A 22,737-nucleotide genomic window follows, 5' to 3' on the forward strand; every position below is an offset into this window, starting at 1 on the left:
TTATTTGGTGTACCCCGATGGCATTGCGCATACCCCTGGGGGTTCACATACCCCAGTTTGGGAATACATGTTCTAGAGGATTCCTTTTGTTAAGGAGATTCAGAACAGCACTACAGCAGTCAGAGCCATGGTCATGTTACACCGTGTTGCTGTGTGTGTCGGAGGGGTCGGGTTAAAGCTCAACACCCATTTCCATCACATATGGACTAATAAACTATATGTTATTTTATCATATTGTGGTTGTGCTATGGTTGTGTTATAGTTGTTTTTTTGGTTGTGTAATGGTTGTATTGTGGTTGTGTAATGGTTGATTTTTTTGGTTGTGTAGACGAATGACTGATAGTACAAACAGGAACTAGACTCACACTCTACATTGTGTTTCTCTCCATCTCTGTAATTGTTTTTATCTCCCCTCCCACTCGCTCGCTCTCCTCACCTCTCTCTGTTTTGAAGGAGCTGTCAGCATGATAGGATCTGAGACACCTGTTCTCTACCTTCCCTCTCTTCCTCTCCTCCTCCCTCCATCTTATCTATACAACAGGGCAGAACAAATTAGAGCTGTTAAATGAAGCCTCTCACAGCCCTAGAGGTGGTGGAGGGGTAAGTGTCAGGGTACTGGGAGGCCAATCTAACGGCAGGTTCCCTGTGTGGGTAAGTGTCAGGGTACTGGGAGGCCAATCTAACGGCAGGTTCCCTGTGTGGGTAAGTGTGTGTGTGTACTGGGAGGCCAATCTAACGGCAGCTTCCCTGTCTGGGTAAGTGTGTGTGTGTACTGGGAGGCCAATCTAATGGCAGCTTCCCTGTCTGGGTNTACTGGGAGGCCAATCTAATGGCAGCTTCCCTGTCTGGGTAAGTGTGTGTGTGTACTGGGAGGCCAATCTAATGGCAGCTTCCCTGTCTGGGTAAGTGTGTGTGTACTGGGAGGCCAATCTAATGGCAGCTTCCCTGTCTGGGTAAGTGTGTGTACTGGGAGGCCAATCTAACGGCAGCTTCCCTGTCTGGGTAAGTGTGTGTGTACTGGGAGGCCAATCTAATGGCAGCTTCCCTTTCTGGGAAATGTGTTTGTTTCACACAATCACAACCAAACACGTACACACAGGGTGTAACTGGTGACTCGTTTCAGGAAACTAGGCGTATGTCGCACGTCACTGCTTCACAGGAGAGGCCGTTTGAACGTAAACATGTATTTTTTTWATCAAAATGCATTTTTTGGGGGCAGAAATGCCTTCTGGAACATGTAAACCTTCATGTTTCTTTACAAACGCGTATGCCATCTGTAAATACCAAGATACATTTTTATTTTATTACCAGCCTAGTTGGTTTAGCCACAGAAAAAGACCTTCCCCGCTAGCCATGATTGGCTGAGATAATGGATGGGCTGGACATGCAGAGAGATGAGTTCTGATTGGTCTGCCATGTAGCGTGCTTCTGTATAACATGAGCTGCTCAGCATGTGTCGGTAATCCTTTCTAACTCAACTTTTTCCCCCAAGATATTTCAAAGAACTGCAAAAGTGTTGCTAATGCTCTCCACTTTCTGAAGAACGATTGGGCCTTGTTATCTCTATCTGACCAATCAGACGACAAGGAAATCCCTAATTTAGGTAAAAACATTGTYATTGAACCAGACATTGTAGAGTTTCTTGAAACAGCGATCAACTGTGCTGTTGTCATGGAAGAAGTTTGAAATCAGTGGAATGCCCGGTGGAAGCAGAGTATGATAGGAGATGGAGAACATTCTGCCGTTTGATTGCAAAATGCAGAGGGGGTCAAAAAGAGAACACCCAGAAGGCTGTTGTATAAAACACCTGTCTCCGGATTACATCTTCAAACTAATGGTAACCGTGGCATCCGTGACAGAGAGGGAGAAGCGTTCATCCATGTATACGAGTAAGAGACTCAACCTACCTACATTTTCAGATATTATACATTTCTAATTTTGGCAGAAAGTTGTTTTCATTGCAATTTAAAGCGTACTGTTAGCTAGCTAGCTAATGTTAGCTGGCTGGTTCACTAGCTAATGTTAGATGTATGATCTGTGTAGTAATATTATCCGTATCYCAGAAAGCCATTTGTATTGCTAGTTATAGCCTAATGTTAACCTTAGTGTATAATATACAATTTTCTAGCTCGGAGTCTCTACCTTTATCCAATGTAAAAAAATAAATAACACAATTTCAGATTTTGCTACATAGGACCGAATCCAGGACACACACAGTATTCAGCTACACACAAGGGCAGAGGGATGAAAAAGAACATGGACGAAGACGACGATGCACTGTGGAGAAGGAATAATAACTGGCATAGACTGTATACGCCTACCTCTCCAGGTGTGTGAGTGACACTTCTAGAATCTTTCAGAATGGAGAGGAGTGTAGAGTGGTATGGCATAATGTGTGTTTATAGTGAAATGCTTTAGAGGGTGGAATAAAAACCTCTGTCTCTTTCGTGGTCATAACGTGTCTGAAAGCCAAGGGAACATCTACACATCTAAATCCTCCTCCACTATTCAACTACTGATGTTGTGACGTAGCTAATCTTCTGATCCAGACTGGGCTTTTTAAAGAGCACATACTCAGCCTCTCCACCTCTCCCTCCTCTTGTCAAGTTAGACGTCTTACAGAGGAAACAGACGTTAATGGGTTTAGTCATCTCTTAATCCCGACAGCTAGTTACCTCAGGAAGGATTTTGGTAGCACCGTACTTGAACCCTCTGCCATACAGACTACATTAGACTGTCATAAGGATGGCATAAGAGATTCATTGGCAGTTATAACACCAGCCTTAGGTCTTTACGTTTCAGCACCAACTTTGTGGAATGAGATGCAGTCACATCCCGATGTTCACTCACCAGTAGAGAGTAGTGGAGTTTGAAGCCAGGCTTGGCCACGAAGAAGTCATCTGACTTGAAGGTGACTTTGAGGGTGTTGGTTTTGGAGGTGAGGCGTGGGGGGACTCTCTGACCACACCATCTCCCCCAGATAACTGTACTGGTCTCTGAGATGTCCTCCACCTCCACAAAGTCATACCTGGGAGGGAAGTGGGAGAGAAGAGGGTCACTAACCTCTCAATCAATGGATTTAATTATTCAATCAATTAATCATCACTGTTCACTAGAAAAGGGTTAATTGTTGAAGAGCCAATGCCCAGAGTCACCTCCCTCTCCCTATTTTTCTCTTTATCTTTCACTTTCCTAATTTCTCTGTTTCTCTCTCTTGTCTAAAGTGCTTACGAAGACAGCTGCCTTTGGTTTGGGGATTAAAAGTCAATTCTCTCTTCTCACCCTCAAGGACATATTCTTCATTACTGCAAAGGCGGCAACCTTCATCCATCCATCCCTCCCTCCCTCTTTCATCCATTCCTCCTTTCTTTAGACTCTGTAGATGTCGATACCCCCATCAGAGGGATGCCAGCCTTCTCCCTCTCCCTTTTCATCTGTTACAAACTCAGCCAACTTTCTCTCTCCTTGGCGCTTCAATCTTTCTCTACCTCTCTATCCTCTCCTCTCTCTCTCACCTGCAGACTTCGTTCTCTGGTTCCTCCAGCGCAAAGTGGGAGTCAAACTCCAGGACGATGCGGGTGTTGTGGGGCGACAGTAGTTTCCATGACAACTGCAGGTTCCGGGGGTAGGCGTTCGGGAAGCGGGGGCTCTGGATGGCTCCCCCAGCTGAAGTTACCGTGACAACCTCTTCTTTCCGGTACAAGTCTGTAAGGTGATTGCTGTCTGTTAGCAGTTACAACTGATATAGGTTAGTGAATTTACTCTCTGGGATACAACAAACACACAGGGACTCAGAGAGAGTTACAGAGAGTTAGAGACGGAGACAGACAGAGAGGCAGACAGAGAGGCAGGAAGGCAGAGAGGCAGGCAGACAGACAGAGAGGTAGGAAGGCAGAGAGGCAGGAAGGCAGACAGACAGAGAGGCAGGCAGACAGAGATACAGACAGAGAGACAGTGAGCTAGAGACAAAGTTAGAAAGAGAGACAGACAGACAGACAGACAGGCAGACAGGCAGACAGGCAGACAGGCAGACAGGCAGACAGGCAGGACTTGGAGAAACAAAATCAACAATAAACTAAACTATTCCAATAAATACAGTTCCTATTCCTAAATATTCATCCTGATGCTCTGTGACTGAATCCCAGGACATGAATCATATTCATCCTGATGCTCTGTGACTCGATCCAGGAATTAATACTATCATTCCGATGGCTCTGTGACTGAAACCCCGGGGACATGAATCATATTCATGCCTGATGCTCTTGACTGAATCCCAGGACATGAATCATATTTCATCCTGATGCTCTGTGACTGAATCCCGGACATGAATCATATTCATCCTGATGCTCTGTGACTGAATCCAGGACATTAATACTATTCATCCTGATGCTCTGTGACTGAAATCCCAGGAATGAATCATATTCATCTCGACTCTGTGACTGAATCCCAGGACATGAATCATATTCATCCTGATGCTCTGTGACTGAATCCCAGGACATGAATCATATTCATCCTGATGCTCTGTGACTGAATCCCAGGATATGAATCATATTCATCCTGATGCTCTGTGACTGAATCCCAGGACATGATCAATATCCATCCTGATGCTCTGTGACTGAATCCCAGGACATGAATCATATTCATCCTGATGCTCTGTGACTGAATCCAGAACATGAATCATATTCATCCTGATGCTCTGTGACTGAATCCCAGGACATGAATATATTCATCCTGATGCTCTGTGACTGAATCCAGGACATGAATCATATTCACCTGATGCTCTGTGACTGAATCCCAGGACATTAAATCATATTCATCCTGATGCTCTGTGACTGAATCCCAGGACATTAATACATTCATCCTGATGCTCGTGCACTGCATCTGATGCTTGACGATCCAGGACATGAATCATATTCATCCTGATGCTCTGTGACTGAATCCCAGGACATTAATACTATTTCATCCTGATGCTCTGTGACTGAATCCCAGGACATTAATCATATTCATCCTAATGCTCTGTGACTGAATCCAGGACATAATCAAATTCATCCTAATGCTCTGTGACTGAATCCCAGGACATTAATACTATTCATCCTGATGCTCTGTGACTGAATCCCAGGACATAATCATATTCATCTAATGCTCTGTGACTGAATCCCAGGACATTAATCATATTCATCCTGATGCTCTGGACTGAATCCAGGACTATGAAATATTCATCCTGATGCCTGTGACTGAATCCCAGGACATGAATCATATTCATCCTAATGTCTGTGACTGAATACCAGGACATGAATCATATTCATCCTGATGCTCTGTGACTGATACCCAGGACATGAATCATATTCATCCTGATGCTCTGTGACTGATCCCAGACGAATCATATTCATCCTAATGCTCTGTGACTGAATCCCAGGCATTAATCATATTCATCCTGATGCTCTGTGACTGAATCCCAGGACATGAATCATATTTCATCCTAATGCTCTGTGACTGAATCCCAGGACATTAATCATATTCATCCTGATGCTCTGTGACTGAATCCCAGACATGAATCATATTCATCCTGATGCTCTGTGACTGAATCCCAGGACATGAATCATATTCATCCTGATGCTCTGATGACTGAATCCCAGGACATGAATCATATTCATCCTGATGCTCTGTGACTGAATCCCAGGACATGAATCATATTCATCCTAATGCTCTGTGACTGAATCCCAGGACATGAATCATATTCATCCTAATGCTCTGTGACTGAATCCCAGGACATTAATCATATTCATCCTGATGCTCTGTGACTGAATCCCAGACATGAATCATATCATCCTAATGCTCTGTGACTGAATCCCAGACATTAATCATATTCATCCTAATCTCTGTGACTGAATCCCAGGACATTAATCCATCTCTCTCACCCAGTGGAAGTAGTTATTATGACTCATACAGGGGCACAGGGTTAGTGAGGGGCGTCAAATGAGGAAAGACTGAATATCTGCTCGACCACACATGATCGCTAAACAACTACAACCATGTCCGTTTCTGTAGAAACACACTTCTCTCCCCCTCTCCCCATTTCTCCCTCCTCATGTCTCTCTCCCTAGCGAGTGAACTGATGTACTGTAGCGCCTGTATCCATAGTGATGTTAATTACGCCATGTGCGTACAAAGAGCACAGAAAGAGGAGGAGAGCAGTGATGCATGGAGTGGCCAATCCAACTCTAAAATTAAACCATTTACATATAAAGTAGAAGTTACATCATCAATGGCCTTAAACCCAATTAATCCAAGGATACAGTCAGTATGGCCCTGTCTGTCTGTCTGTCTGTCTGTCTCTCTGTCGCTCTGTCTCTCTCGGTAGTGTGTACACTAAACCCTTTCATCCTCTACCATACACAGCTGTACTATATGATCATTAGTACCACCTGATCCAGTATAGGCAGCATTAGAAATGGAAAAACATGAGCCTCGTGACCTTTTCAGACTAATGGAAGCTGACCTCTTGCTGTGTTTCTGACAGTTTTAATACACAGTGGGTTAGAGCTGGAGAAAGAGAAAGAAATGACTCTCCTGCTCTGTAAGGCATGCTGCTGTGGCAGCAGAGAAGCGAGTGATTGTGCAGGGGAGGAATGGAGCGAGGGAAGAGCAGAGAGAGAATAAGTGAATATGAGAGGTGGCAGAGTGAGTCTGGGGGTTCCCACAGAGCAAGCAGAGAGAGGACAAAGAGAGCCAGCAGAAAGAGGACAAAGAGCCAGCAGGAAAGAGGACAAAGCCCAGCAGAGAGAGACAAAGAGCCAGCAGAGAGAGGACAAAGAGCCAGCAGAGAGAGACAAAGAGCCAAGCAGAAAGAGGACAAAGAGCCAGCAAGAAAGAGGACAAAGAGGCCAGCAGAAAGAGGACAAAGAGCAGCAGAAAAGAGGAACAAAAGAGCAGCAGAAAGAGGACAAAGAGCCAGCAGAGAGAGGAAAAGAGCCAGCAGAAAGAGGAACAAAGAGCCAGCAGAAAGAGACAAAGAGCCAGCAGAAGAGGACAAAGAGCCAGCAGAAAGAGGACAAAGAGCCAGCAGAGAGAGGACAAAGAGCCAGCAGAAGAGGACTAAAGAGCCAGCAGAAAGAGGACAAAGAGCCAGCAGAAAGAGGACAAAGAGCCAGCAGAAAGAGGACAAAGAGCCAGCAGAGAGAGGACAACAGCAGGAATGTTTCTAAATAGGGGTGTGGACATTTAAACAAAATTGGGATTGTTAACTTTTAGAATAATCCTAGAGTTCTAGAGTGAATCCAAGGCACTGTTACACACATAACATGGCCTACTGCTCCGGCCCCTCAGGACCAATCCCCTGTGACCTCATTGGCTGATGGTTCCTGACGCGTAAGCACCTTCACGACTGAACGGACATCCCAGCTGATTAACAGAGTGGAACAATGCCGTTAGACACTCTCACCAGCCAGATCACTCAAGATTGACTTCGAAATTGGACGTCGGGAAATGCCTTAAAAACTGTCCACTAGGGGCAACAGTGAGCGCTATTACCAGAGTTTTTAAATCCAGATGTGCAACATTGCGAGACTTCCGGGAATGCTTCCGAAACAGACCAAGTAGACCAGGCCGGGGCTTCTCATTGAGAAGTCAATGAGAGAAGTGAAGAATTCTTCCCTTAGTTGTTAATTTTTTTTTAAATCTAAAAGGAACAACCTAGATTCGAGCCAATGTCTTAAGTTGTTGAAAATGTTATTATTCTAACTCCAATCTTGTGAAAGTGACAAACCGATAAWTTTTTTATTTTTGTAAAAAAAAAAACGTTATACAGAAGGAGTGCCTTTGATTTGAAGGCCTGCACATGTGCAGTTAGGCGCAAGATGACCATTAGACCCAATGACGTGTTTCTGAGCATGTGACTGGCTATCCAATGTCGCCATGAGATTGGCTACAAGCGTGATCTGTGATTTCTATTGGAGAAGCAGTTCCTGCCTATCTTCATACTGTACTGTTTTTGAAATGACCATCAAGCAGGCTTGGGAATTACTAGGGCGTTGTGGACGGGGCTGACGGATGGGAGTAATCCCATGACTCAGGATCCGAAGGTCACGTGTTCAATCCCAGTGGTACACACTCATTTTATAGATTTTTTCCCAAAACCTTAACCATTCGGAATTATGTAGAGCAGGAAGAGCAACCCACGGTGTCAWAAACACTTTGAAATTTGACGTTTGGAGAACGTCAAAATCTGAAGTCGAATTGGTAAAAACGGGAGATCTCACTGCTTTCACAACAAATGTTACTGCTAAATGACATGCATGACAAGATGAAAAGACAGGAGGGAGGAAGGGATAGGGGAGGAGGACAGGAAAGAGAATAAACGAGAGAGGAGAGGGAGACATCTCATCCTGTCTCAGCTGTGTTTGCTAAACTCATAACCCAGGGGTGTAGGCCCAAACCTCATTATGCATGCTGCAACTCTCCACTAAAACCACATACACCTCAGAAAATAGAGCTCAGTCAGCCCAGCAGGTCACGCAGTCCCTGTGTGTGGGTGTGCGTGCGTGCGTGTGTGTGTGCGTTTGCCGATAGGCCTAATCGCTGTCTTTTTTTGTTTTGTTCAGGAGATGAAAAAATAAAAAAAATCTCATTGCAAAATAATGTTTTTTAGCCTATGCGTTAAAGGGGATACCAGTTGATGGAAATACATTCGACTGGTCCGGTTTATAGGTTAATTACATAATTTAGTGGAATTAAATTGGTTAATTTGCATAATTTGGTGGAATTAAATTGGTTATAGGTTAATTTGCATAATTTGGTGGAATTAAATTGGTTATAGGTTAATTTGCATAATTTKGTGGAATTAAATTGGCGCTCGTGTACAGTATAGTCGTTGTGGCTCTTATTTATCACGCGCCTACAGATACAGAGCCTTTGAGCGGAAAATATGTCAGCATATCAAACAGCAAATGCATAGTCAACTGAAGGCAGGCTCCATCAGCGCGTCACACACCACTTTGCAATGAKCTGGAGGCAGTATACATTTTCAAAACATATACTTAATTGCCTAGCCAAAATCAGACCGTGGAGGCAATTATTTTATACTGTATCAACTTTATTTCRTTGTCTAGTAGCCAAAGGCACAATCCTAGTCATATTAGCAACCCATGCTAGTTGTTTCATATTACATCTCCCCTCTTTCTAAATTTCGAACGGATATTTTCATCTCTGTCACATGAAATAACTGGCATGAGGTGCGCTTTTGACAACACTGTTTTCACACTAATTGGACGAACATTCCCACGCAGCCTAGGCTACTGCCTCGTGAGCATTGTTGCGTTTATAACGTGAATAAATAACAGTTAAACAACATTCTAAGCTAAACTTGCTGATCTGATGCAACAGCCTCAAGGCTTTTCATTTTTTGGGGGATGTAGCCCAGGCCGACTGGTTGTATAGATTTGGGATCTACTGTATCATCCCACCACTGTCCCAGAGTCTGTTTGGAATGGGCTATTTCTTTCTCACACAGAATGTCAAGCTGACCAATAGAATACGTACACTTTTCTACTATGGGGGATAGTAGATTGACATAGGCTAATAATTTTACTTGTTGCATCCTCGACTTGGATRTTGTGTTAATATGAATGACCATAATGTAAATGTGATTTCTGTGTTTCTGAGCACTGTGGGTGGACGCACTAATCAGGTTGTGCACCCAATGCATGTGGGTCCGGACAATTTCTCAAATGTCCGGTAAATTAAAATGCTGCCGGTAAAATGTCCAGCACCACATTTTCCTAACGGAAACTCTGGTATGTGTGTGTTTGTGTGTGTCTGTTTGTTCGGTATTCGCGTGTGTATCTGCGCTCGTTCACCATGTATGTGAAATAATGTACAAAATATTTAATACACTATGAATAACAAAACAGCGTTGTCTTCAGAACCATAGAGATTTAGTAAATATTAAGGTTGTACAAACGGTCTAAAAGGCATGATCTCAATAGATCTGATATAATCCCACAGAGCAGGCTGAGTCACAATGCTCCAATTAGACACACATCACACTTCATTAAAACAGATTTGACTTCCGACACTTATACAACCCTCACATTATGTAGGTTTGTGCGTACATGCTTACGTGTGTGTGTGTGTGTGTGTAGTGTTGCTGAACCTGATCGTCACACCTACCAGCAGCAGGGTGTAATGTTCTATCAGCTTCCTGGAATCTATTTCTGCTGCGAGTGACGATCACACCAACACAACACCGTCAGCAGGACAATTATACTGCATTAAAACAGTGACAGACAGCTTGTGTGTGCGCGTGTGTGCATGCCATACAGTGAAGTTAAAATAATTTACGACAGCAGTGGAGGCTACTCAGAAGAGGGCCATCCTCCTCAGTGAATTTCATAAAAATAAAAAGTGAAACATTAAAAAAAGTTCTGAAAATATACTATACTAAATATATTCACATCACCAAATAATGTATTTGCAATGAAGGTCTGAGTAACCTCAACATCACTCTGTAGGGTAGCACCAATGGGGATCATAATAAAATACCAAATACCAAAAATACAAAATACCATTGTGTAGCCGGAGGACAGCAAGTTTCTGTCCTCCTTGGTACAGTACATTGACTTCAATACAAAACCTAGGAGAATAATGGTTCTCACCCCTTTCATAGACTTACACAGTAATTATGACAACTTCAGGAGGACGTCCTCCAACCTATCAAGGGTCTTGCAGCATGAACTGATATATTTTTCCACCCAATCAAAGGATCAGAGAATGAACTTAGTACTGAAAGCATAAGCTACAGCTAGCTTGAACTGCAGTGGATAAAGTGTGGTGAGAGTTGACTCAGAGAGAGAAAGACAGTAGTTGAACAGTTTCGAACAAATACATTTCTTAAAAAATGAAGAAGTGAGAGAGAGAGTTACAGTTGAATTCAGAAGTTTACATAGACCTTAGCCAAATACATTTAAACTCAGATTTTCACAATTCCTGACATAAATCCTAGTAGAAATTCCCTGTCTTAGGTCAGTTAGGATCACCACTTTATGTTAAGAATGGTGAAAGTCAGATAATAGTAGAGATAATTATTTATTTAAGCTTTTATTTCTTTCATCACATCCCAGTGGGTCAGAAGATCACATACACTCAATTACTATTTGGTAGCATTGCATTTAAATTGTTTAACCTGGGTCAAATGTTTCAGGTAGCCTTCCACAAGCTTCCCACAATAAGTTGGGTGAATATTGGCCAGAACCTCCTGACAGAGCTGGTGTAACTGAGTCAGGTTTGTAGGCCTCCTTGCTTGCACATGCTTTTTCAGTTTTGCCCACAAACTTTCTATAGGATTGAGGTCAGGGCTTTGTGATGGCCACTCCAATACTTTACTTTGTTGTCCTTAAAAGCCATTTTGCCACAGCTTTGGAAGTATGCTTAGGGTCATTGTCCATTTGGAAGACCCATTTGCGACCAAGCTTTAACTTCCTGACTGATGTCTTGAGAAGTTGCTTCAATATATCCACATCATTTTCCTACCTCATGATGCCATCTATTTTGTGAAGTGCACAAGTCCCTCCTGCAGCAAAGCACCCCCACAACTAGATGCTGCCACCCCCGTGCTTCACGGTTGGGATGGTGTTCTTTGGCTTGCAAGCCTCCCCCTTTTTCCTCCAAACATAACAATGGCCAAACAGTTCTATTTTTATTTCAACAGACCAGAGGACATTTCTCCAAAAAGTATGATCTTTGTCCCCATGTGCAGTTGCAAACCTTAGTCTGGCTTTTTTATGGCRGGTTTGGAGCAGTGCCTTCTTCCTTGCTGARCGGCCTTTTAGGTTATGTCAATATGGGTCTCGGTTTACTGTGAATATAAATACTTTTGTACCTGTTTCCTCCAGCATCTTCACATGGGCCTTTGCTGTTGTTCTGGGATTGATTTGCACTTTTCGCACCAAAGTACGTTAATCAATAGGAGACAGAACGTGTCTCCTTCCTGAACGGCATGACGGCTGTGTGGTCCCATGGTGTTTATAGTTGCATACTATCGTTCAGGCGTTTGGAAATTGCTCCCAAGGATGAACCAGACTTGTTGAGGTCCACAATATTTTTCTGAGGTCTTGGCTGATTTCTTTTGATTTTCCCATGATGTCAAGCTTCTAAATGATGTCAAGCTTCTAAAGCTATGACATAATTTAAGGGAATTTTCCAAGCTGTTTAAAGGCACAGTCAACTTAGTGTATGTAAACTTCTGACCCACTGGAATTGTGATACAGTGAGTTATAAGTGAAATCTGTCTGTAAACATTTGTTGGAAAAATTACTTGTGTTATGCACAAAGTAGATGTCCTAACCGACTTGGCAAAACTATAGTTTGTTAACAAGATATTTGTGGAGTGGTTGAATAATGAGTTTTAATGACTCCAACTGAACTATTTTTAGTTGACATTTTTTCACGTTCACTTAGCTAGCGAATACAGCTAGCGAATACAGCTAGCGAATACAGCTAGCTACACTGAACAAAAACATAAACCCAACATGTAAAGTGTTGATCCCATGTTTCATGAGATGAAATAAAAGATCCCAGAAATGTGCCATATGCACAAAAAGCTTATTTTTCCATCAACTTTTGTGCACAAATTTGTTCCCATTCCTGTTAGTGAGCATTTCTCCTTTGCCAAGATAATCCATCCACCTGACAGGTGTGGCATGTCAAGAAGCTGATTAAACAGCATGATCATTACACAGGTGCACCTTTGCCTGAGACAAAAGGCCACTCTAAAATGTGCAGTTTTGTCACACAACATAATGCCACAGATGTCTCACATTTTGAGGGAGCGTGCAATTGGCATGCTGTTTTAAGTATTGTTTATTTTATTTAACTAGGTTAGTCAGTAAAGAACAAATTCTTATTTATAATGACGGCCTACCTCGGCCAAACCCTCCCCTAACCTAACCCAGATGATGCTGGGCCAATTGTGCACCGCCCTATGGGACTCCCGGTCACGGCCAGTTGTGATACAGCCCAGGATCTAACATTTTCTGTAGTGATGCCTCTACTACTGCGATGCAGTGCCTTAGACCGCTGCCCCACTCAGAGCTGTTGCCAGATAACTGAATGTTAGTTTCTCTACCATAAGCGATCTCCAATGTCGTTTTAGAGAATTTGGCGCGTGTATGGCGTTGTGTGGGCCAGCGGGTTGCTGATGTCAATGTTGTGAACAGTGTGCCCCATGGTGSCGTTGGGGTTATGGTATGGGCTGGCATAARCTACGGACAATTGCATTTTATTGATGGCAATTTGAATGCACAGAGATGAGATCCTGAGGCACATTGKCGTGACATTCATCCGCCGCCATCACCTCATGTTTCAGCATTAAAATGTACGGCCCCGTGCCTCAAAGATCTTTAAACAATTCCAGGAAGCTGAATATGTCCCTGCTCTTCCATGGCCTGCATACTAACCAGACACATCACCCATTGAGCATGTTACATACGCTCTGGATCGACGGGTACGACAGTGTGTTCCAGTTCCTGCCAATATCCAGCAACTTCACACTGCCATGGAAGAGGAGCGGGACAACATTCCACAGGCCACAGCCTGATCAACCATTTGTCTCACGCACTGCATGAGGCAAATGGTGGTCACACCAGATTTGGTGGTCAGTCACACCAGGTTTCTTCCTAGGTTCTGGCCTTTCTAGAGAGTTTTTCCTAGCCACCGTGCTTCTACACCTGCATTGCTTGCTGTTTGGGGTTTCAGGCTGGGTTTCTGTACAGCACTTTGAGATATCAGCTGATGTAAGAAGGGCTTTATAAAGAAATTTGATTTGACCAGATATTGACTGGATTTCTGATCCACACCCCTAACTTTTTTTGTAAAGGTATATGTGATCAACAGATGCATATCTATATTCCCAGTCATGTGAAATCCATAGATTAGAGCCTAAGGAATTTATTTCAATTGACTGATTTCGTTACATGAACTGTAACTCTGTAAACATTTTGAAAATTGTTGCATGTTACGTTCATATTTTTGTTCAGTATAGTTTAGCCTACTCAAACAGCTCAAAACAGAGAGGGATGCTTTGTTAGCTAACTCGCTACGGCTGTCCAACACCAGAAATCTTACAAGTCGCACTGCGGCAAACGTGATTGACTGGAGACCCTGCCACATACCTCGTGTCTGAGCCGTCGAATTGTTTACGGACATATTCAATCAATCCTTATCCCAGTCTGCTGTTGCCACATGCTTCAAGAGGGCCACCATTGTTCCTGTTCCCAAGAAAGCTAAGGTAACTGAGCTAAACGACTACCGCCCCGTAGCGCTCACTTCCGTCATCATGAAGTGCTTTGAGAGACTAGTCAAGGAYCATATCACCTCCACCCTACCTGACACCCTAGACCCTCCCCAATAGGTCCACAGACAACGCAATCGCAACCACACTGCACACTGCCCTAACCCATCTGGACAAGAGGAATACCTATGTGAGAATGCTGTTCATTGACTACAGCTCAGCATTTAACACCATAGTACCCTCCAAACTCGTCATCAAGCTGCAACTGGGTACTGGACTTCCTGACGGGCCGCCCCCAGGTGGTGAGGGTAGGTAACAACATCTCCACTCCGCTGATCCTCAACACTGGGGCCCCACAAGGGTGCGTTCTGAGCCCTCTCCTGTACACCCATGACTGCGTGGCCATGCACGCCTCCAACTGAATCATCAAGTTTGCAGATGACACTACAGTGGTAGGCTTGATTACCAACAACGACGAGACGGCCTACAGGGAGGAGGTGAGGGCCCTCGGAGTGTGGTGTCAGGAAAATAACCTCACACTCAACGTCAACAAAACAAAGGAGATGATCGTGGACTTCAGGAAACAGCAGAGGGAGCACCCCCCTATCCACATCGACGGGACAGTAGTGGAGAGGGTAGTAAGTTAAGTTCCTCGGCGTACACATCACGGACAAACTGAAATGGTCCACCCACACAGACAGCATGGTGAAGAAGGCGCAACAACACCTCTTCAACCTCAGGAGGCTGAAGAAATTCGGCTTGTCACCAAAAGCACTCAAACTTTTACAGATGCACAATCGAGAGCATCCTGTCGGGCTGTATCACCGCCTGGTATGGCAACTGCTCCGCCCACAACCGTAAGGCTCTCCAGAGGGTAGTGAGGTCTGCACAACGCATCACTGGGGGCAAACTACCTGCCCTCCAGGACACCTACACCACCCGATGTCACAGGAAGGCCATCAAGATCATCAAGGACAACAACCACCCGAGCCACTGCCTGTTCACCTCGCTATCATCCAGAAGGCGAGGTCAGTACAGGTGCATCAAAGCTGGGACCGAGAGACTGAAAAACAGCTTCTATCTCAAGGCCATCAGACTGTTAAACAGCCACCACTAACATTGAGTGGCTGCTGCCAACATACTGACTCAACTCCAGCCACTTTAATAATGGAAAAATTGTTGGAAAAATTTATCACTAGCCACTTTAAACAATGCCACTTATGTTTACATACCCTACATTACTCATCTCATATGTATATACTGTTCTCTATACCATCTAATGCATCTTGCCTATGCCGTTCTGTACCGTCACTCATTCATATATTTTTATGTACATATTCTTCATCCCTTTACACTTGTGTGTATAAGTTAGTTGTTGTTAGGTTAGATTACKCGTTGGTTATTACTGCATTGTTGGAACTAGAAGCACAAGCATTTCGCTACACTCGCATTAACATCTGCTAACAATGTGTATGTGATAAAAATTTGACTTGGAGTCAAGGTAAGCTTGTGGTTTTAAGAATTTACATTTATCAGCCAAAACATGACATCCACCCTGTATTCAAGAGTATGCTGTGTCTCAACCGATGGCAGGCACAACACAAACGCCTCAGATTATGTACAATAGGGTCTAAAGCATCATATATGAACAAAATAAATCTGAGTAAGCATTTTTAGATAATTGACTTTGAAATAATGTACATTTTTATAAATAAAAAATGTTTTTCAATAAATCGTCAAGTAGTTAAAAATAATTGAAAACTCAACAGTTAATCTGTTTCATTGATGAAGACAGATGTCTCATGATGGGGTGGGATATGCAATGACTGAGTACCTCTAGCTCCTAAATGTTTTGCCATTCAGATCCAAAAAGTCACTTTCTGACCACTTCCATGGGCAAAAATGTATGGAGGGTTTCAAATCAAAATGGTTGCAGTTAGAAAGTGATGGAAATCACATGGAACGACCCTTATACAGTATGTGTATAAAAGTAGTCAACGTTTAGTATTTGGTGAATGATTGGTGAAAATTGATGAGTGAGAAATCTTTCTCCCCCCAAAATGCTAACCTCCCGTTATTGGTAATGTTGAGAGGATAGCGTGTCTTTGGGGTATGMTCTTTGTGCCCCACACTTATCCTTATTAACGATTCATCAGGATTATCCCTAATCACGGTAGTATCCACATTAATGTAGAAATGTTCAGCAACATATTATATTCTAATTTACAATAAAAGTGACTTGTTGCATCCAACAAGTTTGTAGAGTCTCAAGTTTGATATAATCATTGCGTGGAATATGGGAGGGTGACTACTTGAAGAGGGTGACTACTTGACTACTTTGAAGAGAACTGCCTCCTAGAACCAGTTTATAAACAACCTAATACTAAAATTGACTACTTTGAAGAGAACTGCCTCCTAGAACCAGCTTATCTGCTTATAAACAACCTAATACTAAACTTGACTACTTTGAAGAGAACTGTCTCCNCCAGCTTATCTGCTTATAAACAACCTAATACTAAACTTGACTACTTTGAAGAGAACTGCCTCCTAGAACCAGCTTATCTGCTTATAAACAACCTATGTGGGTCTGAAACATTCATTCTGGTGTCAAAATTGACTACAAAGTGTAATTTTGATCCAAAAGTCAGTCTCGTCCAAATCAAGATTTGTAGTTTGGTGAATGAAATGGTGAAAACTGATGAGTGAGAAATTATACCGGTCGACGGTGTTGACGGTGTTGTGTTGGTGTGAGCATCACGACGGGTATGGATGGGTTGGGTACGGATCACTTACATGTCCACTTTTGCCAACAATGTCCAATTGCCCAGCGACAACAAGGTGTGGTTCACCCCCAGCTGCTATGTGTTGCGGACATGTTGTCAAGTCTGCAATGCATGCTCGGCATAGGAGGGGAATGGCCTTCCAAAAGGTTGGTGCAAACTTCTAATGCAGTCAACAATATTGCGCAAGATGGCAAGGAATGGATTAAATACAACAAACATGATGGTTGTGATTGGTGTAGATTGCGAGTAGCTAGTTACCGAGCTAGCTATGATACTGAGATGTTACTAGCTAAATACATAGCCTCTCCCTAATGTGTAATGTTAAAGAGAGGAAGATTTTCTAACGTTGTACCTGACTAGGGCTGTTCCCGAACAAAACAAAATCTTGGTCAACAAAGCGTCGGCGGTTCTTTTGACCAATCGACTGGTCAACATTTTAAAACGTGTATTTTTCCCATATTTAAACACACCCTGTGTGTTTTTATAAAATCAACTATTTGTAGGCTACTGAGCTTATCTAATGCTTTAAGCACACTGTGAGTAAATAATTAAGACGCACAAATGACTCAAGAGGAAGCCAGAGATCAAGATACCCTAACCAGAAGAAAAATACCTGTTCCCGAACCACCTCTTCCCGCTGCTGCTGGCCTTGGCAGATTCTGCCATTACTAGGCTAATAGGCTACACCTGTGGTAGGCAACCTTTTCCATTTGGAGTGCCAATTTATCTTACCATTTCCACCGATCTGTGTGCCAGTTAGGATTTTCATATGCACATTTTCATGGAACAGTTATTTATTTCATAATAAAGTCGGCTTACCTCAAAATCATTGTCACGTGATTAATACAAGTTATATGTAAATGAAAATTGTACAAATCTAAAAGTAACTTATATTGCCATTGTCAACTATGTACAAATAGCCTACATAAAGCCAACAAATAAAAACATTGCAGCCTGCAGGTAGAAAATATCCTGATTAAAATAAGTCACCTTGGCTACGTATGGCCTGTCTGCAAGGAACTTGAAACATTGTATCAACTATTAACTTGGTCCAGCCCGAAGCGCTAACAACCTTGCAAAATATTCTGGACCCTCAGAGTCCACTGAGACAGGCGTCAATCAAGACGTGCCATAAAACTTGTAAWTTTTTTTTATAACAACTGCTCGACAAAAAAATTACCGGTCGACTATACCTGACGATAAGGTTTGATGATAGGATGTAACGATAGCCAGCTTGCTATCAATAATGTTTCAACTCGAACTGGCTAGCTAAGAAGATCCCTGCTAGCCAATTCATTTAATCTCATACAAAGATATTGAAAACTAACCCGGATTTGCAAGTTACAGTTGAAGTCGGAAGTTTACCTACACTTAGGATGGAGTCATTAAAACTCGTTTTTCAACCAGTCAACAAATTTATTGTTAACAAACTATAGGTTTGGCAAGTCGGTTAGGATATCTACTTCGTGCATGACACAAGTAATTTTTCCAACAATTGTTTACAGACAGATTATTTCACTGTATCAGAAGTTTACATGCACTAAGTTGACTGTGCCTTTAAACAGCTTGGAAAATTCCAGAAAATTATGTCATGGCTTTAGATGCTTCTGATAGGCTAATTGACATGATTTGAGTCAATTGGAGGTGAACCTGTGGATGTATTTCAAGGCCTACCTTCAAATTCAGTGCCTCTTTGCTTGACATCATGGGAAAATCAAAAGAAATCAGCCAAGACCTCAGAAAAAATTGTAGACCTCCACAAGTCTGGTTCATCCTTGGGAGCATTTTCCAAACGCCTGAAGGTACCACGTTCATCTGTACAAACAATAGTACGCAAGTATAAACACCATGGGACCAAGCAGCCGTCATATCAGGAAGGTGACGCGTTCTGTCTCCTAGAGATGAACGTATTTTGGTGCGAAAAGTGCAAATCAATCCCAGAACAACAGCAAAGGCCCTTGTGAAGATGCTRGAGGAAACAGGTACAAAAGTATTTATATCCACAGTAAACCGAGTCCTATATCGACATAACCTGAAAGGCCGCTCAGCAAGGTAGAAGCCACTGCCATAAAAAAGCCAGACTATGGTGTGCAACTTCACATGGGGACAAAGATCATAATTTTTGGAGAAATGTCCTCTGGTCTGATGAAACAAAAATAGAACTGTTTGGCCATAATGAACATCGTTATGTTTGGAGGAAAAGAAGGGGATGCTTGCAAGCTGAAGAACACCATTTCAACAGTGGCAGCATCATGTTGTGGTGGTGCTTTGCTGCAGTGACTGGTGCACTTCACAAAATAGATGACATCATGAGGTAGGAAAATTATGTGGATATATTGAAGCAACATCTCAAGACATCAGTCAGGAAGTTAAAGCTTGGTCGCAAATGGGTCTTCCAAATGGACAATGACCACAAGCATACTTCAAAAGTTGTGGCAAAATGGCTTAAGGACAACAAAGTCAAGGTATTGGAGTGGCCATCACAAAGCCCTGACCTCAATCCTATACAAAGTTTGTGGGCAAAATTGAAAAAGCGTGTGCAAGCAAGGAGGCCTACAAACCTGACTCAGTTACACCAGCTCTGTCAGGCGTAATGGGCCAAAATTCACCCAACTTATTGTGGGAAGCTTGTGGAAGGCTACCTGAAACATTTGACCCAAGTTAAACAATTTAAAAGGCAATGCTACCAAATATTAATTGAGTGTATGTGATCTTCTGACCCACTGGGAATGTGATGAAATAAATAAAAGCTGAAATAAATAATTATCTCTACTATTATTCTGACATTTCACATTCTCAAAATAAAGCGGTGATCCCAACTGACCTATGACAGGGAATTTTTACTCGGATTAAATGTCAGGAATTGTGAAAAACTGAGTTTAAATGTATTTGGCTGTAAGTGAACTTCCGACGTCAAGTGTAGTTAGCGAGCTACTTTGATGTTGTTTGGGTTAGCACTTTGCTCTCGATAACTCAGGCCTTGGCGGTATTCTGCCTTTAGCAAAGCTAGCTTAGCTTACCTCGCTGTCACTAAGTTTCTCCCTACTGCCCTTGTTTGTTGCAATTTGAATGGCAAAGAACACTCCCAAGACACACCCACTTTAAACCACAYCCCAAAGACAACTCTCGTTTGTGCTTAATGAGCACTGAAAGAAACACATGTGGAATAGGTGAGTGCAGTTCACCTTTAATAAACATAAGTGAATTTGTCAAACGTTGAACAGAAAGTGCCGGAACTTCTAAACGGTTAATCCGATATGGATGAAAACACCCTCGAATTAAAGCAGACAGTCTGCACATTAACCTCATATTTATTGTATCATTTCAAATCCAAAGTGCTCGAGTATAGAGCCAAAATAACAAATGTGTCAATGTCCAAATACTTTTGACCTCACTGTATATATATATATGTATGTAAACTCAGTAAAAAAAATATATGTCCCTTTTCAGGACCCTGTCTTTCAAAGTTAATTTGTAAAAATCCAAATAACTTCATAGATTGTAAAGGGTTTAAACACTGTTTCCCATGCTTGTTCAATGAACATGCACCTGTGGAACGGTCGTTAAAACACTAACAGCTTACAGACGGTAGGCAATTAAGGTCATAGTTATGAAGGCTGGACTGCGGACTTGTAGGCCTGTTGTAAGGCAGGCCCTCACCAGACATCACCGGCAACAACAGCACCTATGGGTACAAACCCACCGTCACTGGACCAGACAGGACTGGCAAAAAGTGCTCTTCACTGACGAGTCGCGGTTTTGTCTCACCAGGGGTGATGGTCGGATTTGCGTTTATTGTCGAAGGAATGAACGTTACACCGAGGCCTGTACTCTGGAGCGGGGTTGATTTGGAGGTGGAGGGTCCGTCATGGTCTGGGGCGGTGTGTCACAGCATCACGCGGAGCTGAGCTTGGTCATTGCAGGCAATCTCAACGCTGTGCGTTACAGGGAAGACATCCTCCTCCCTCATGTGGTACCCTTCCTGCAGGCTCATCCTGACATGACCCTCCAGCATGACAATGCCACCAGTCATACTGCTCGTTCTGTGCGTGATTTCCTGCAAGACAGGAATGTCAGTGTTCTGCCATGGCCAGCGAAGACCCGAATCTCAATCACATTGAGCGTGTCTGGACCTGTTGGAACGGAGGGTAGGGGCTAGGGCCATTCCCCCAGAAATATCCGGGAACTTGCAGGTGCCTTGGTGGAAGAGTGGGGTAACATCTCACAGCAAGAACTGGTAAATCTAGTGCAGTCCATGAGGAGAATGCACTGCAGTACTTAATGCAGCTGGTGGCCACACCAGATACTGACTGTTAGTTTTGATTTTGAACCCACCCCCCTTTGTTCAGGGACACATTATTACATTTCTGTTAGTCACATGTCTGTGGAACTTGTTCAGTTTATGTCTCAGTTGTTGAATCTTATGTTCATACAAATATTTACACATGTTACGTTTGCTGAAAATAAACGCAGTTGACAGTGAGAGACGTTTCTTTTTTTGCTGAGTTTGTAATGCACACACACGCACACTAACAAAAACTGTCTGTCACTGTTTTAATGCAGTATAATTGTCCTGCTGACGGTGTGTGTTGGTGTGATCGTCACTCGCAGCAGAAATGGATTCCAGGGAGCTGATAGAACATTACACCCTGCTGCTGGTAGATGCACTTTAAACTCATATTCATTGTATCCTTTCCAAGTACAGATAGGGCTGAGCGATATACAAATTAATTTGATTAATTAAAATTTATGCGATATTCCAAATGCCTTTATCCCAAGAATCAAGTATTTTTTTGAGTTTATGTCCGCTTGTTCTCATGTATACACTTGGTCTCGTCTCCGTCGCTCCACTGTGTGCACCTTCTTATTTACACCAGATATATAAAGATGAGATGCACGTCTCCGCCGTAACAAATGGGAGTCGTTGCCCAAAGGCGGAAGGCAGGCGACAAAACTTAGGGCCAAAATAAACAGGCTCCCGAGTGGCGCAGTGGTCTAAGGCACTGCATCTCAGTGCTAGAGCAGACACCCTGGTTCAGTGTCTAAGGCACTTCATCTCAGTGCTAGAGGCAGACACCCTGGTTCAGTGGTCTAAGGCACTGCATCTCAGTCTAAGGCAGACACCCTGGTTCAGTGGTCTAAGCACTGCATCTCAGTGCTAGAGGCAGACACCCTGGTTCAGTGGTCTAAGGCACTGCATCTCAGTGCTAGAGCAGACACCCTGGTTCAGTGTCTAAGGCACTTCATCTCAGTGCTAGAGGCAGACACCCTGGTTCAGTGGTCTAAGGCACTGCATCTCATGCTAGAGGCAGACACCCTGGTTCAGTGGTCTAAGGCACTGCATCTCAGTGCTAGAGGCAGACACCCTGGTTCGAATCCAGGTTGTATCACAGCCGTGATTGGGAGGTCCATAAGGGCCCGGGTTCGGCCGGTGTAGGMTGTCATTGTAAATAGGAAATTGTTCTTAACTGACGTGCCTAATTAAATAAAGGTTCAATTAAAAAAACTAAACACACTGGCCTTATTTCTGACAGATTTTAGCGAGACTGAAACCTCTCGCTCTATGGTTTACACACGCCCCTGCCCCTGCCTCTGCCTCTGCCTCTGCCTCTGCCTCTGCCTCTGCCTCTGCCTCTGCCTCTGCCCCTGCCTCTGCCCCTGCCCCTGCCC

At 43.2% G+C, this 22,737-nt stretch overlaps 1 protein-coding gene across 1 annotated transcript in view; it reads right to left on the bottom strand.

The window, feature by feature from the left end:
- Positions 1-2,850: 2,850 nt before the first annotated feature.
- Positions 2,851-22,737, bottom strand: part of LOC112074543 (platelet-derived growth factor D) — a gene marked incomplete at its 3' end in the record, with an annotated part of 71,633 nt that continues 51,746 nt past the window's right edge. Inside the window, exons 2-3 of the mRNA XM_024141699.1 lie at positions 3,516-3,705; positions 2,851-3,028 (exon numbers count right to left, since the gene is read on the bottom strand). Of these exons, the coding sequence (XP_023997467.1) occupies positions 2,851-3,028; positions 3,516-3,705 (368 nt within the window). The remainder of the gene's footprint in view (positions 3,029-3,515; positions 3,706-22,737) is intronic.

This window comes from Salvelinus sp. IW2-2015, unplaced genomic scaffold, assembly GCF_002910315.2.
Source record: "Salvelinus sp. IW2-2015 unplaced genomic scaffold, ASM291031v2 Un_scaffold2677, whole genome shotgun sequence".
Taxonomy (NCBI): domain Eukaryota; kingdom Metazoa; phylum Chordata; class Actinopteri; order Salmoniformes; family Salmonidae; genus Salvelinus; species Salvelinus sp. IW2-2015.